The 17,618-nt window shown below is 45.1% G+C and overlaps 1 protein-coding gene across 2 annotated transcripts in view; it reads left to right on the top strand.

Moving 5' to 3' along the window:
- Positions 1-17,618, top strand: part of Sulf1 (sulfatase 1) — a 159,755-nt gene that overhangs the window by 114,282 nt on the left and 27,855 nt on the right. For both annotated transcript variants that reach the window (XM_041667814.1, XM_041667815.1), the window contains 5 exons: positions 5,657-5,807; positions 6,423-6,598; positions 8,971-9,099; positions 9,377-9,433; positions 10,624-10,753. In XM_041667814.1, the coding sequence (XP_041523748.1) occupies positions 5,657-5,807; positions 6,423-6,598; positions 8,971-9,099; positions 9,377-9,433; positions 10,624-10,753 (643 nt within the window). The remainder of the gene's footprint in view (positions 1-5,656; positions 5,808-6,422; positions 6,599-8,970; positions 9,100-9,376; positions 9,434-10,623; positions 10,754-17,618) is intronic.

Raw genomic sequence — 17,618 nt, forward strand, 5'->3', positions numbered from 1 at the left:
TCCCAGAGGAGCCAGCACCCAAGTCCAGGAACTGCCTGTAACTCCAGATCCAGGGCACTCAGTTTCCCTCCGGGCCTCTGACGAGGGCACCTGCAGTCATGGGCACATACCACACACAATCACAAATGCACAGCTTAAAAATACAACGAATCTTTATAAAATGTCTTGACTTAACAAGAATTTGTATTTTTATACCTTTTACAAAAAATATTAAAAGTTATACTTATGAAGATGAAAATTTTTCAATGCTCCATATAAATTTCCAATTAGGGCAGACTTGTTTCCTTTTCTATAAACCTACACTGTTCTTTCCACATTATGATGAACCCCTGTATGCCCAAACTCCTGAGCGTAGGGGCATGACTCCAGAGGAGCACAGCCACCTGGGACACGCTATGGATCCTGCCTCAGCAGCTTTGCCCCAACTCTCTCTCTCTCTCTCTCTCTCTCTCTCTCTCTCTCTCTCTCCCCCTCCCTCCCTCCCCCCTTCCTTACCTCCCCCCCCCTTAGCTCCTAGGGCTAGGAGCTTGGCTCCTCATTTAGTTGTAAAATTAAATTCCGTTTACCAAATGAATAACGTTGACCTCACCAGCTAGCTGACATGAAAATATTTTTAAGATAGCACTAGGATTCATCAAGAGTTCAAAGAGCATCTAGCAAGTCTCTTGGTTCCATAATTTTTTTAATTAAAATAAAATGAAGTTCCATGTGTTCACTTGAATGGAAGCCTAAGTGGCTTTGTTCAGGACACAGGAAGGGTTTGGGGCAAAGCTGGAGTTAGGTGCCAGTTTTCCTTGTCCCATTTGCCCTTCCCACTATACCAGGCCATATCACCGTTTGCGTCACAGCCACAGTGAACATCAGAGTGGATCTCACATATTTGCATAATTCCAATTGGCATTTCCAGCATCATTAAACGAGTCTCTATTTTTATTGTATGCCTACAGTCAAGATCATTTGGTCTTACTCTGCATGTGTTCTAATGTTATCTGCCTACAGATATCTGAAGTCAGGTGGGGCATATCTCCAGAAAGTCAATTAAGTAGATTCAATTTTAATGAAATTGAAGATGACATGGCTTGGGAGAGTGGGTATAGAGTTTACAATGCGATGCTGCAAGTGTGTCCTAAGCCTGCAGAGCGGGCTGCGTTGAACATTGGGACGGACTTGTCACTTCTGTAGAGCGGGCAGCCCTGAACAGTGGGACCTGACCTGCCACTTCTGTCAGTGACCTTTTTCTTGATGTTTGCGACTAGAAAACAAATAAAGAAAACAGATGTTCAACACATCAACAAAAGAAAGATGTTTTCACCGGACCGACGACACGGGCCATCAATATTCAAAAGGAACCACGCGGTTCGCAATTCCCCAATATGGATTTAATATACAACACATGTATTTCTTGAAGCCATTTGTTGGCTACTAAGAATCATTCTTTTTAAAATACCTGCCCACCAAAGAGAAAGGTGGCATCGCTGATTTTTCAGAACCCTTTGTCCTACTTTTGTCAGCCAGTGACACTGGCAAGTGACTCAAACCCCAAGGAAAATTGGCAGACTGAACTTGTGTGCGGCCAAGCAGGTGATGCTGTCCCGAGCTAGAAACCCAAAAAAGCAAGATCAGGGGAAAACAGCATGCAGGGCAGGGAGTCCTCTTCAGGCAAATATAGCCAGGAATAGCCTGTGGGAAGCTACAGATGTGTTTCTGAGATCCACAGATGTACCTTCTTGAAACTCTCATTTCACAGGCAGAAATTTTCACCAGCCTGGCCATCTGAGACAGTGGCGCCTCTGAAATAGATTCCGGGCTTGTTTTTTGTCTTGATTTGAAGGATCAGAAACTCAAAAATGGTGATCTGACCCTTTGTCCTCTTGACTTTAAAGAGATAATCAGTATTGCACACTTTTCTCTGATCCATCCAATGGGCTTCCTAGGGTGTTTCTCTGTGTTTGCAGCTTAAATTGATAGGCAGATGGGTGGGAAGTTCCTTAGCAGGAAACAGAACACTTTAAATTGGGTAAAAGGCTAAACTGGAAGGATTCCCTTTTAATAGGGAAAACTTTGCCAGCCTGATCTTATGACAGCTGGGGTTTGGGACCTCTGTGCTTGGGAGTTTGGGTCAGTGTGACAATGTGACAGTCAGATAGAACAGAGGCCTTGAGCTACTACTAGTCTGAGCTTTACTTGCCTTTCTCCTTTGCCCAAGTAAAGCAGGACCCCCTAGTGAACTAGCCTGGCTACCTGTAGGCGAGAGTAGAATGGGACCCCAGAAGCGGTACTCAACAGTCCCAAAAATCTGTCAAGCCCATAATAAGTTCTGCAAAGCTATTATTCCCATTGTATAAATGAAGAACCTGAGGTATCACCCCCCCCCCCAAAAAAAAAGAACTGTCCAGAATCATATAGTAGCACATTGCAGAATTGGAACAAAGAATTAGATCCGAATCCCAAGCTTTACAGACAACTAAAGACACAGTTTTCTCGTTTTAAAGAGTTCTCCACTTCTGTTAGTGAAGCTGTCCCTGTGACAGCTCCCGGCCCGGCCCTCTTTGAGTAAGTTGAAGTCAGTCCTTAGGCAAGCAAGCCTTAATTATCACTGGGGGGACAGAAGGCTGCTTCTTCAAGGAATTTGGCAGACCTCAGCAGGGGGCAACCACAGTCTTTGGCAAAAGATGGCTTTTCCACAATGTTGTCAGTTCCAGCAATCCGGACCCTCCACCTGCAGGTCCCTGAACAGCTGTTGTTCTGGAGGGCTGCGGGGAGCAGTGGCTGTCTGCCTTCCTTTAAAAAGCAAATGTGTGCCCCAGATCCCCGCTACCCGCTGGGATCCCACCTGGAATGTCATCCTCCAAGCTAGAGGTCAGCTCCCATATTGAGAAAGTCAGAAAACTACAGGGAGAGGGGTGGACAGCTTTGACAACAGGCCCTGAACTCTCCCTTTTAATATAAGCCAGATTTAACATATGTCATTCGGTAAATCCGGGAGTCCAATTTGAGGCTTGTAATTTGCTGCAAGCTTCCCAGCTCCTCAAAGTGAGGTGGGGCTTCCCGGAGCACATCAAGGTAGCTGGTGGAAGATGTAATTTGCCCACTGTGAGGCTGCATGCCGGTTCCCTATTGTAATTTTTATTTGCGTTGAGGTTTTGTGGTTTAAAAAAAAAGTGAACTAGATTTATTTTTAAATTAAGCCGACCTAACTTCAAAGGCAGTGAGGGGACGATGCGTATTATACAGAACCCCTGTGTAATCTCTTACAGCTGTATTCCCTTTCGGACCACAATGGGTAAATGGCTAGGAGACCTTTCATGACCAATGCGCTGTCTTTCTCTGACCTCAAACCCGCCCCCTCCCATGGGTGCAAAACCCTTGCATGGGGATTTTAAAGCCCCTCTGCCCTTCTCAGCTTCTAAGTCTAATCCTGTTTGTAACGCGACCTGCTGCATAGACAATGAGAAAGGCAGACTTCAGTCCTTGCCGGTGCCCACTGTGACCCATTTCTAGAAAGGAGGACTCCTTCCAGGTCAAAACTCTGGACCAGTTGGTTCCAGAATCGTCTGGAGGAAACACTGTTACGATAGAAAGTTTCTTTTTGACAGAGTCTCAGAAAGGGAAAGGAAAGAAAGGATGAAAATTTCCCTTGAAAAGGATGATGGATAGAGCTCAGAGAATCTGCCATTTAATATCAGAGGATTGTTTCAAGCCAGACATTTACATGAAAAGAATGTGCTTACTGACCTGTGGAGGAAACTCATAAGCTCTGTTCTCCAGGCTTAGAGGAATGCCCCTCAGCTGTTCACAGATGTGCAAGCTGACTGTTCCCTTTCACTCTTAGGCTGTCTTGTCCCCTTCGTAGGAACTCATGTTCTCTACTCATCGTTAGTACTTTGGGGACGGTGTCTTCAGAGTCTGATTAGGGAGCATGATGCTTGCTCTCACGTCAGACTTTCAACAGTGTGAATGGGCTCTGCGACCCTCCTGGCAGGAGAAAATGTGAAAGACAGGTGGCCTTTCTGTGGCTCGGTGTGCACAAGAGCATCCCCAAGTACCACCACGCTAGTGTCCTGTGGGAGATTCCTAGTGTTTCTAGTTCAGCGTGGTACTTGCTGAGGTCTCCTGAAATCACCAGGCTCGCAGAGACTGTTTCCAGACTCCACTTCAGACTTCCTTGTCTACAGTCTTTCAACTGTAGACTTCTACCCCCAAAACAGAGGCAGGAAACGGATCCCCCATTCAATACGGATGGTGGCTTTCTCTGTGCCACTGGCTGTATGGAAATCTGTGCTTAAAAACTCTCTAAGACCAAGGGTCACCCTTGCTCACCCCTTTGCTCATGTTGTTGAAGTATGTGAACTACGAAAATCCAGACTTGCTTCCACTATCTTTGCTAAACTTTTCAAATTATTTGCCCTCCTTGGTTTCCTCATCTATAAAATAGTAGTAGATGATTAAGGATAGTAAACCTGTTAACCAAACGAACTGAGACAATCAAATTAGTTAAAATATATATATAATAATTTGCGTAAAAAAATAATAATTTGCGTAATACTTTACAGTAAGTCCACCTTCTGTGAGCTTTAATAGCCTGTGAAGAACAGGTTTGAACGAATGAGTAATAGTGTCTCGGTATAAGAATCTTGCTAACGCTAGGCAGTGGTGGCACACTACCTTATCCACAATGCTCGGAAGGCAGAGGCAGGTGGATCTTTGAGTTCAAGGCCAGCCTGGTCTACAAAGTGGGTTCCAGGACAGTCAGGGATACACAGGGAAACCTTGTCTGGGAAAAACAAAAACAGAACCAAACAAACACAAGAGAATCTTGCTAACAGGCCTGTGCTTCAGATGCCTGAGACGGTAGCATCTAAGGGAATCAAGGAAGACTTCAACAATCATTTTGAGTGCCCAGGGCTGTGTAACTGATGCCACTGATCTCTGCAAGACATTGTATATAGGTGTGAACAGGACTATTCTACAGCAAAAGGACCCACTTCTCTATAGTTAACAAAACCCTTGTGCCCTTCTACCCCTACTGATTTCTCTACGAAGCAAGTATTTTATTGATAAATGTGTAAATTGAAGACATAGTCTTGGCTATAGTTCCAGCAAATATAACTGAATTAACAGTTTTAATATACAACATGAAGAACAAGCACATCTCTTGAAGATGTATGAGTGGAAGATAAGATTATCTTAAAGATTAATGTGTTGAATTGTAAGTCAGCATCAACCTACATAGCTTGCTGGTGACTTTATCTATTAGGCTCATTAGCAATAAACATTTCACGAGCTAGCAAGAACATTCCTTTCTGCGTTTCCATTTTATCTGTAAACCTGAAACAACCATCCTCATCACCATGTATCGCTCAAACATTTTATTCAAGGAACCCAGCTGAGCTTGCATTAATCTCATGTTCAGTCAGAGTATTATCAGCTTGAATTTACATCCCTACATAGGATGTTTACTGCTTGGGATGGTGAAGGCTACAGTCTCAGAACTCAAAGAGATCTCATGATGTTTGAGAGAAAAATACTTTAGCTGTGACTAAATTATCTCTCAGAAGTGATTATTTTTACAACCTTTAGCTTGAAATGCTTCCCCAAATGGCTAAGCTTTTGTAAAAATGTGTTAATGACAAGATTGCTTTCTGCGTGTTTTTAGAACTCCAAGCTATAACTATGCACCGAACATGGACAAACACTGGATCATGCAGTACACAGGCCCCATGCTGCCCATCCACATGGAGTTCACCAACGTCCTCCAGCGCAAACGACTGCAGACCCTGATGTCAGTGGACGACTCCGTAGAGAGGGTAAGGCCACCTCCCCCCCTCAGCGACAGGTTTTCATCTAACTCCCTGATGTCAGTGGACGGCTCCGTAGAGAGGGTAAGCCCACCTCCCCCTCAGCGACAGGTTTTCATCTAACTTCCTCCCATAGATTCGTCTAGTCACTCCAGCTTTTGTTTCTTAATATTGTGTGAAGGGAGAGAAACATGTGTGTCTAGCAACATCCTCATCCCTGCCCCCTTGTCCCGTTTCTTTGAGTCTGCTTCTTAAGGCGTCAGTAACAAAGGATTGAAAAATCAAAATATTATAAATCAAGGTCCATAAAACTCTTAAAAGCTTTCAAAAATTAAACAAATCATCTCAGTGAGTAAGGCAGATTTAATATAACGCAGTAGAGACTGGCGATGGTTGAGGTGAGAGTAAAATCAAGGCCCCTCCCTAATGCAAACAGCAGCCAATCAACTCCAGTCAACCTTGGCAGTAGAAAAATGGAAATTAAGTATGATATGTTTTTTGGCTTTTGGCTGTGCACTGTGACTTCAACACTAGCCGGGTCCCTTGGGGGAAGCTGAGGCAAGGCTGTGGCATGTCACCGCCCATGCAACACTTGGGTCTGACTTGTCCTGTGCTCTGCTGCAGCTGTACAACATGCTGGTGGAGACGGGAGAGCTGGACAACACCTACATCATCTACACGGCCGACCACGGGTACCACATCGGACAGTTCGGACTGGTCAAGGGGAAATCCATGCCGTATGACTTTGACATCCGTGTGCCTTTCTTTATTCGTGGGCCAAGCATAGAACCAGGGTCCATGTACGTATTTCTCTGAAGCATCTAAGATAATTCAGATCCTAATCTCAGTGTCTGGTTTCTTTCCATCCAGAACTAAAGAAGGAAGACATAGGGGTTGGCAATGTACCTTCCCTGCCACCTAGTAATTCAACTATACTATTTAAACTATCAGTGACTGATTCTCTCAAGCTGAGAAATGGCCGTTTCCATTTGCCCTGTGTATATGGCCAGTGTGTGCTCGTAGAGAACACTGTCCCTCTTTGAATCAGAGATTCACTGTCACTTTTTATAAAGCCCAATGTCATCTTCCTAGATTTTAATCCAGAGTCTAAATGCCTGGTTTTATTTTAAGAGAAAAGAGACTTAAATGAGTTGTTTCCGTCACTGAGACAGCCCTGTATCCCATTCTCTGCTGATGTTCTCACAGACACAGGTGCCCATGCCCCTTGCCTACCATATTAACTTGCTTTTTAGTAAACTGAGATCATGTATATGGAGAATAATGGAAGTGGCAAAAGACAAAATTGGAATTAGAATTCCAAACAGTGTCTACCCATGGACTCAGGCAAAACCAAGAAGCTATGCGGGCAGAGAGAACCTTCCTGATAGTTTTTTCCATCTTTTTTTTCCTATTTATCTATTCTTTTCTTATACAATGCATTCTGACCAAAGTGTCTCCTCCCTCCAGTCTTCCCAGCATGCCCCTTCCCTTCTACCCCACATTTACTGCTTCTCCATTACCTTTCAGAAAAAAAGCAGGCCTCCAAGGGCTATCATCCAAAACCACATAACAAGATGCAATAAGATTAGGTGCAAAACTTCATATCAAGGTTGTATGAGACAACCAGTAGGAGAAAAAGGGTCCCAAGAGCAGGCAAAATAAAAAGTCAGAGATAGCCCCACACTCCCACTGCTCTGAGTTCCACGAGAACACTCAGCTACACAACCATAAGGTATAAACAGAGGGGCTGGTTCAGACCCGTGCAGGCACAGTGTTTGTCACTGTGAGCCCTATGAGCCGGGCTTAGTTGATTCTGTGGACCATGTTCTCTTGGTGTCCTGACTCCTCTGGTTCCTACAATCCTTCCTCCCCTTCTTCTTCATGGTTCCCCAGCTCTACCTAGTGCTTGGCTGTGGGGGTAAAAATAGTATAACAACATCATCAAAACCAAAAGACAAGCCTGGTGGTGGTGGTGCAGTCCTTTATCCCAGCACTTGGGAGTCAGAGGCAGGCAAACCTCTGTGAGTTCAAGGTCAGCCTGGTCTACAGAGTTAGTTCCAGGACAGCCAGAGCTACACAGAGAAACCCTGGCTCAAAAAAACAAACAACAAAGCAAGCAAACAAACAAACAAAAACAAGATCACTACAGGGAAAGAGAGAATGGAATATATGTTACATGAAGGCAAACAAAAGAGACTATTTGAATGCCAACAAGAGCAAAAAGGGGTAAGGGTAGGGAAATCAGGAATGTAATATCAAAATGTCATAATGAGATTCATTTCTTTGTATGCTAACTTAAAATTAATTTTGAAAATTCCTTAGAAACCATCTAGGTATAGTCATCTGTAGTTAGCTTTGTACATTTAAGGTCTCAGTCATAAGGCAAACTAAAAACTGTGCAGTTTCTTACAATATTTACTTCACAGCTTAATTCAAGGGGAGTTCTGGAATATCACGTTTTAGAAGAAGCATATCTTCACACACACAGAGACACACACACACAAACACACACACATGCCATGGCGTTGGAAAGATGGTTCCATAGTTAAGAGCTTTCACTGTTCTTGTAGAGAAGCCCACTTCAGTTGCCAGCACCCACATCAGACAGCCCATAACTGCCTGGGACTCCAGCTCCACAGAATCAACACCTCTGGCATCTGTAGGCACCTCACGTGCACACACCCACATGCACACACACCCACACATAATTAAAAATAATGAGGGGCTAGAGAGACGGCTTAGAGGTTAAGAGACTGGCTGCTCTTCCAAAGGACGCCGGTTCAATTCCCGGCACCCGCATGACAGCTGACAGCTGTCTGTGATTCTACTTCCACCTTCAAACAGACCTGCAGGGAGGCAAAGCAGCAATGCACATAAAATAATACAAAATAAAAAATTGAAAAAATTAATAATGAAAGAATTAAAAGCACCAGGTACCAATACACATCTTGCCTGGCTGTGTATTCGAGACACAATGGTTAGGGGACATCTCTTCAGACCCACTTGAAAACCCACAGTGCCGTTGCTGCCCTACCACTCATCCCTCCCTTGGGGAACAGATGAGAGGGAGAGGAGGCTCAAAGATCGATGAGCCAAGGCTGTGAAAAATCCATCTCTGTCGCCTTCTGCCACCTGCTTTAGATCTAGCCTGGAACCATCTGTCTCTTTCCAGAGTCCCACAGATTGTTCTAAACATCGATCTCGCCCCTACCATCCTGGATATCGCAGGGCTTGACACTCCTCCTGACGTGGATGGCAAGTCTGTCCTCAAACTTCTAGACCTGGAGAAGCCAGGTAACAGGTGTGTCTGCATGTCTCCTCCCAGCCAGCCCCCAAGCACACCAAGTTCCCGCTGGTACCCAAAGCCAGGCAGTGCTGAAAACCATGGAGGTAAAACAAGTTTTGCCCATGAGGATTCCTACAGACTCAGCCCTTCTCAGCTGTTTGTGAGTTGCGCATTGATGCCAATGCAGTCATGGTCTGTGGGAAGTGGGAGGCGTTTCTTTAAATAAACTGTTAGCACAGATCCACTTGGGAAAACATCCAGATGCTAACAGTAAATATTATTTTGCTTTCAGGTTTCGAACAAACAAAAAGGCCAAGATTTGGCGTGATACATTCCTAGTGGAAAGAGGGTAATTATTGGTTCCTGGGGTGCTTCTGGGAACCGGTTCTAGTGGGCAGCTCTTTCTGCTGGGCATGTTTCCCCTTCTCATTTTGGTTTGCTAAGCATGCAGATTTCACAGACCCAGTTGCGAGTTTGACTTCCCTATTTTACTTTATTTATAAGTGAGTATGTGCACGTACATGTGCATTTGTGTGCGCGCCCATGTTACCCATGCATGGCACGTTCAGAAAGACCAAAGGCCAAGTTTCAAGAGTCGGTTCTCTCTTGTCATAGGTTCTGGAGAGCAAACCCAGCTGTCAGTCACACTCAGCGAGCACTAGCCTGCTGAGCATTGGCCCTAGCCCCATAGTCTGAATAACTGTCTATTCCCTGCCAGTCAGCAGGCACAATCACTACAGGAGAACCCTAACGAGCAAATTGCCCTAAGGTGGATTGCAACCTCTCCGTGGGTATAGATTCATGGTGGCACTTCTCAGCCTGGATTCTTAGCAAGTCAACTGACTGTCTGCCGCAGTCCTCAGTCAGTCAGCCTTCCCTGCATCCTACTCCATATGTCTTTTTCCTTATCTTCTTTTCATAAGGAACTATTGACTTATATACATTTCTATTAACTTCTATGTATTATTGCCACTGTAATTGTTTCCATAGTTACTTCTGGGGTATCTGTTTTGTGATATACATTGCTATGTTTTTCTCTTTGTGTAAATTTGAGAGAGAGAGAGAGAGAGAGAAGCATTAATACAGTTATTTATTTACAAAGAGAACCTGGAGGGTTTTTGTTTGGTTGGAAGGTTTCGTTTGGTCTGTTTTTCTTTTTTGAGACAGGGTTTTTCTGTGCAGCCCTGGCTAACCTGGAACCAGCTCTTGTAGACCAGGCTGGCATGGAACTCACAGAGATCTGCCTGCCTCCGCCTCCCGAGTGCTGGGATTAAAGGTGTGCGCCACCACAGGCCAGCCAGCAAACCCTGAGTGTTTGTCTAGGGCTATGTTTGGAAACAACGCTTTCCGAGAGAGTGGTGGTTCCTCTGCATCTTCATAGGACCCCACTTGTCTGTTGGGCTCCCTCAGAGGGCAGCAGTATCTGCACCCACCTGTCTGAAGGAATGAGGAGCTGCTGACAGGGGAAGGAGGACGTGAGAGAATTGGGAAGGTGACCGAGTGCTTCTCCAGTAAGATGCTTTCTTCTTTCTGTCAAAGGAAATTTTTACGAAAGAAAGAGGAAGCCAGCAAGAATATCCAACAGTCAAACCACTTGCCCAAATATGAGAGGGTCAAGGAACTGTGCCAGCAGGCCAGATACCAGACAGCGTGTGAGCAGCCGGGGCAGGTGAGTGTAGCGGCTCTTTTCTCCACCCCTCCTGGGCTCCCTCTAAGATAAACAAGTTTTGGACATCTGTGTATCCCTAAGGTTTCCATGGGGTGATGAGGGCAAACGCAGTGACAGCTCTGCCCCTCCAGGACTGTCGACTAGCCATGCCTAGCCTTCTCATCGCTACCCAGGCCCCTCTGGTTAACAAAGATGGCTCTCAGAGGTATTTCTGTGCCAAAGGGCACCGGCACCATCAGAGTGGGCCATCTAGCTGTGTTCTAAAGATCACATACTCAAGATGGAGACGACTGCTGAGCAGTGACATGATGGGACCTTTCTGTCCTAAACAAAAGCAAGAAGTCATCTAACCAGGGTGCATGATGGGATCTGTACCAAAATTGGGAAAGAAAAGCAGTCTATATGTTCACTTTTAACTCACAAAAAAGAAAAAACATGGTCTTTTGAGACAGTGTTTCTTTGTAAAACAGCCCTGGATGTCCTGGAATTTGCTTTGTAAACCAGGCTGGCCTTGAATCCACTGAGATCCACCTGTCTCTGCCTCTCAAATGTTAAGATTAAAAGCGTGCACCACTACCACCCAGTGCTCACAAACTTTTCGATATCAATTGTGATTATGAAATTTAATCGTGGCCAGCATAACATCTGTTATCAGTGAGAAATGAAAACTCTATTCAATGAATTAACACTACATAAAAGAAAATTGGGCTGGGCATAGTGGTGCACACCTTTAATCTCATCACTCTGGAGACAGAAGCAGGTGCATCTCTGTGAGTTCCAAGCCAACCTAGTCTACAGGAATTCCAGGCCAACCAGGGATTCATGGCCTGAAAATTTTCATTTCTTGGAAATGAAAGACATAGAGAAAGCAAGAAGAAGAAGAAGAAGAAGTAGAAGAAGAAGAAGAAGAAGAAGAAGAAGAAGAAGAAGAAGAAGAAGTAGGGACATGAGGCCACCAATAATTTTAAAAACTCTTTGGTTGGAAACTGTGCCAAATAAAAAGAAATCTATACAGGCTAAAGGAAAATTCCATGTTCCAGTGGAATGGCAAAAGAAAAAAAAAGAGAGAGAAAGGAAGGAAAGGAGAAGGGAGGGAGGAAAGAAGGAAGGGAGGGAGGGAGGAAGAAAGGAAGGGAGGGAGGGAGGAAGGAAGGAAGGAAGGAAGGAAGGGTGTTTGAAGGATGAGAAGGACGGATACAACTGTCCCTAGACTTCTGGCTCCTGCAGGCTCAATGTGTGATGTTTGTGTGTGTCTACTGACTGGAACTTGCGCATCTTTCTTGTCTGTAGCCACGGGAATCTCCATCTTACAGACAGGTGGCTAGTTTGATGACAAATCTAGTATCTCAGAGGAATTATCTAATTAAGAAAACACAGAACAACGGGTTGGAGAAATGACTTGGCAATTAAGGGTACAAACTGTTCTTTCAGAAGACCCAAATTCAGTTTCCAGCACCCGTACTGGGCAGTTCCAAGGGCCTCCTAAGTAAGATGCCTGCACTCAGGTGCACGTGCGCACACACAGACTCATATATACGCACATAATTAAAGGTAACAGAAATAAACCTAAACAAATAAACAAAGGGCACTTGCTGCCCTCCAAGATAAATTACCTTAACTAAAGAAAGGGGTTTTTTGTTAGTTTGTATTTTTTGTTTTTTTGTATTTTGGTATTTTCAAGCCAGGGTTTGGCTGTCCTGGAACTAGTTCTGTAGACCAGACTGGCTTCAAACTGTCTCTCCCTTCCACGTTCTGGGAAATCCTATGGGTAATTTCTTTTTTTTTTTTTTTTTTGTTGTTTTTATTTTCAAGACAGGGTTTCTTCGTAGCTTTTGGTTCCTGTCCTGGAACTAACTCTTGTAGACCAGGCTGGCCTCGAACTCACAGAGATCCACCTGCCTCTGCCTCCCGAGTGCTGGGATTAAAGGCATGCGCCACCACCACCCGGCTTGGGTAATTTCTTTTTAATTATAAACTTCTCTGAACTTTAGAGATCCACATAGTTAGCCAACTTTATCTAAAGATATTAGGCACGAGAAATGGGCCACTTAGTTACTATCAAATGGCCTCATTCATTGTGGTCTTACTAAAAGGTCCCCAGTATCCTAAATGCAATGGCACGATCAACAACTTGATACTCGCCTCTCACTTTCTTGTTTTCAGGGTTACTTTGAAGGATAAAAGGCTGGGGAGGAAAAGGGGCCCAGGGGATAAAATAATACTCGTAGCCGGGCGGTGGTGGCGCACGCCTTTAATCCCAGCACTCGGGAGGCAGAGGCAGGTGGATCTCTGAGTTCGAGACCAGCCTGGTCTACAAGAGCTAGTTCCAGGACAGGCTCCAAAACCACAGAGAAACCCTGTCTCGAAAAACCAAAAAAAAAAAAATAATAATAATAATAATAATAATAATACTCGTATATTAGTCTAGTCAGCCTTAGTTTTCAAGGGATTCACAGAAAAGCTTAAACCTATTCATCACGTTTTAACTCAACGTCTCAATATCTCACAAAGACACTCTTAGGTATTGTTATGAGGGCAACCTCAGGATTCTTCTGTAGCCCAACGGGCTAATGCACTTTGTTCAGGAGTTGGAAATGCTCACTAGTGTATCCTCTGCAGATTGCTAATCTCATTAGGATCTGAGCCCTCTGCATGGCGAGCAAGACATAGATTTTGGAATGAGGCACGCTGCTTACCCACTTTCAGTATATCGTTCTGGAAATTTCTTATTATGGCTTGTGCCAAAACTTCCATCTGTGTCCTAGAGGGCAAATAGAGTATAGATACAATCACGTTATTTTGGCAAAAGCCTCACACTTTCATGCTGCCCATTAACAACATTAAAAACCTAATTTTGTTTTTTTCATAGTTTTCCAAACTTAATTTGTTCCCGTGAAATGATTTTCTGGCAGTCTCTCTAGAACGTTCCCCTGTTGCTTTCTTTCCATGAGGAACAGTCTGAACTTAGATTTCCGCACCGGGGTGTTTAAGAATGTCAGAGCTAGCCCCCCTCCGAATCACCTGACCTAATGAACAAGGAATCAGGCTATGCCTCAATGGCAAACTTCCTCCTGTAGAGATTCTCTAAGCTGGGCAGAGTCCTTATCTCCTCGCATTTGCTTTCCTATCCAGCTACACTGGAGATTATCATTTTGCAGATAGTATCACTGACTTAAGAGAGAGTCCAGAATAAGAAGGGTGTGTTGTCTGGGACCGGCGTGACAGCTCAGGAGACAGTTCAGGCTAGAGCTGACTAGTTTGGAGTCTTATTTATTCTAAATACTGTATTCTATTTATAAATTCTTTATAAATTCTATTTATAAATTTATAAACATTCTAATACTGGATAGTGAGTCCAGGGCTTCACGCGTGCCTGGACATGCAACCCAGCATCCACTCTGGATCCTCGGCTTCGTGTTCAGCCTGTGCCCTCCTCTTGCTGAGGTCACCAGCCTTCACCCTCTGCTCTGACATTTTGTGCGCTGCTGAAGAAAACTCAGCAATGGCAGCTCTCTGCTCATCATCCCAGCCCCCAGAGTGAGTGTCTTATCCTTACCTGGTCACCTAGGGGGCTATGCTGAGTGCATGGAGCAATATAATTAAAGAAAAAAAGGCTGGAGCTTAAGAGGTTTGGGCTACATACAGTAGCTGCTGCCTCCTAGTCGAGAGTCCTGAACAAGCCATTTAAATTCTCCCAGGTCCCAGCCTTTGGTCTCTAGACTAGAGGAAGCCAACCTCTGAATTGTGAAGAGCAAGTGCTCTCCTATGAATATTGTGGGAGGAGGGACTGGGAGCAATTTCTCCCCGGTGAAGCTGTTGTCGCCATCAGTCTTACCTGTTGCTTGGATTCCTATGAAGCCAACAGGGGATAAAACCGGGCTGGAGTCCCAGACACTTGGCATGACTCCTTGACTGTGTGCACACAACCACCAGCAGGGATTAATTGTGACAACATGGACATATGTGTTTGTACTGCTTCCACATTTCTGCATTAATCCGAGACAAAGTGTGAATTCCCACCACCCTCTCACTTAGGAATTCTGCCCCAAGCACATTTGTACGCACACATACAACTACCACGTGAGCACACTCACGTGCTGGTGTAAAACCGAAAGGTGATCCGAGTTCTTGCTACACATTGCTCTCACCTGGGGAAGCCTTGGAAGCTATCAATGTACCTTCTGCCCACAGAGCAGACAGATACAATGGATGTGGGTGACACCAGGCATCTGGGAGATTTCTGCATTGGTTTGTTTGTTGCTCTCTGTTTGTTGTTTGAGACAAGATGCCCATATGTAGTCCAGGCTAACCTTCAACTCTGTTCTTCTACCTCAGCATCCCAAGGGTTCACTTCACAAACATGCTCCATCACAGGCCCCAGCCCTTGTGATTTTGGTTTGGTTTTCCCGGTGTTAAGAACACCAACCCTAGAACCAGACAACACCAAAGTTGGATGAAACGTAGAAATTTCCTAGTTGAATGAGATCATTTTCCTACCGAGGAAGTGTTGATCCAGTAAACTGAAGCCGGTTTACATCTCTTCACTTCTAACCCGGTGTCCCTCTCTGGTAACTGTCTCTACAACAGCCCGAGGCGGTAGACTCTCCCTCCACAACTCCACCTAGGGCCACGGCTCTCAGTCCTGACTGCTTTGTAGAAGCAAAAGCCATGCACAGGTCCACCCAGACAAATTAAATCCATGCCTCTGAGGAAAGAGATGCTTAGTTGTCAGGTCTCTGTCAAGCTTCTGGAAGAGTCTTCTGAGCAGGCCAAGTCAAGGAGCACAAATGTAGAGTGAGCTTTATTGGGCAGTTGCTTTTCCTGTTTGTCCTCCAGGTAGAGACATTGCTTCCTTAAATTGAAGCCGCAGAAAGGAGAGAGGCTCTGGTCATACACTCCTGAGAAGCCTTTTATATTTTTCTCTGATACTTCACAGCTTGCTCTGGCTTTAGGAGAGCAAATCTCATGTCCTTTCATTGAGTTGTTGAATCCCAGCATCTTTGCAATTCAGTTTGCCTTTCCACTGTTTTGTATGTACAAAGTTGGGGATGTGCTAAAAACTCTCCAAGGGCCACAGCATCCAGACAGCTGCCAGGATTGTGAGGAAACTGGGATTCGTTTGCTGAGTACATAACTGCTCTGCTCTGAAGTCCAGGTTATCACCCAATGCTCGCTCTTCTGCCTGCCTGTCTGTCTGTCCCTTTCACACTGCGGCTGCCTGTGGGGCAGGAATAAAAGGACATTTACCAATAGGATTTGGCTGGGTTTGCTAGTTTTCCAGAAAACAACACTTTATTTCCAGGAAGCCCCTGAACTCTGGGTAGATTCACAGCAGGGTTGTGATGTCGCCTTGGGTCACCTGATCACAGGCAGTGGAGCTTCTGCTTACTGCTCTGTGTCTTGTCCATACAAGGTTGAGACCACTCAGCTTCGCCTCCTGGCTGCCCAACATCTCCAGCCTACATGGAAGTCACGTCTGAGCAGTCAGCATCTGCTCAGATGATTTGCTTCTGTGTGTTTGTTCTGCCCAGGACAGGGACAGAAATGTCAGGGTCACCTCTTTACTCGTAAGCTATGTCAGGTGGCCCCACCCTGATCAACGTGTACCATAGCCATCACATCCCATCACACCCGGATAGCCTAGCATTGTCAGCTTCCTCTGGCTTCCAAACCCGCTCACCCCTCTTTCTTAATTGCATGTAAGTTGTCGCCTCTGTTTGCCCAATTGCCCTCCCCTCACCTGAGGCCCACCTAAAGTTCCATACCCTGAGCCAGGCCAATGTGCTTTTTCTAGTCACGCTCCGGAGCCTTGGGAGTGCACTGCTGTCTACACATCCTTGGGCAAGATACTTAACTGCGCTGTCTGAGTTCCTTCATCCCTTGTGTGGACACAATCGTGCCGGCCACAGAGGTCACTGTGAAGGTTACATGGACTTCTGTGTAGTCAGACACTCAGATTCATGCGCTGGCCCACAACAAGTACTTCCCAAATGCTTCCAGCTGTTTGTCTGTCCACTGTCCTGTTTGAACTGGTGCGAGAACTGTGCTGTCCCCCACATTCAGCATTGCCTCATGCAGATGGTTGTCCACACTGAAAGTTCTCTTTTCTGTTTCTCCTTCCTTTCTACCTTTTTCCTTCCTCCATCCATCTCCCCTCATCTCAAGAAAACAGGAGCTAAATCTCCTGGGCAAAACTTCACTCTTGTGAGAAAATTTTGCAATATCTTGAACTAAGTTATAGTTTGGACAGAGAGACATTTATATGGTCCTTGTCCCCAACACTGAGTTTGAAAATTTCAGTGCACATCTGGTTTTCGGATGCTGACACTGGCAGGAAGTTAATCAGGTCATCCTAGAACTACTCCACAGCGATTCCATTGCAGAAAACATGATTTGACCTATATTATTACACATAAGAAGGCACACTTTGAGAGTTAGCTTGTGTAATAAAACTCAGCTTTTATCTAGTCCCTGAAATACAGCAGACATTTGAAAAAGGGAACTGAAGCCCATTTTTTGTTTGTTTGCTTCATAATCAAGCAAGTGTATACTGAGGTGTAAAGCACAGCATCCTTTGCAGTCTGAGGAATACATCCTGTGCAATCTGCAGGATACATGCAGCCAAAAGGAAGGGACCACGATGCTCACCCAGTGGTTATTCCAGAAAGAAGTACCCAGAGCCACCACATCGCGAACTATTGTGGTGGGCATCCCATACTTAATTTACAGACAGAGAGACTGAGGCTCAGAAGGAGAAATCAGTGGACCTGGAAGTTTATGTTCAAACCCAGATGTGTGTGGATCAAAGCCACAGACCCCTCTGGGCCAATAACCCACCCCCACATAGCACCAGCCTTTGGGAGCC

Source organism: Microtus oregoni, unplaced genomic scaffold (assembly GCF_018167655.1).
Source record: "Microtus oregoni isolate MIOR12 unplaced genomic scaffold, Mior012 000017F_ref0000208, whole genome shotgun sequence".
NCBI lineage: Eukaryota > Metazoa > Chordata > Mammalia > Rodentia > Cricetidae > Microtus > Microtus oregoni.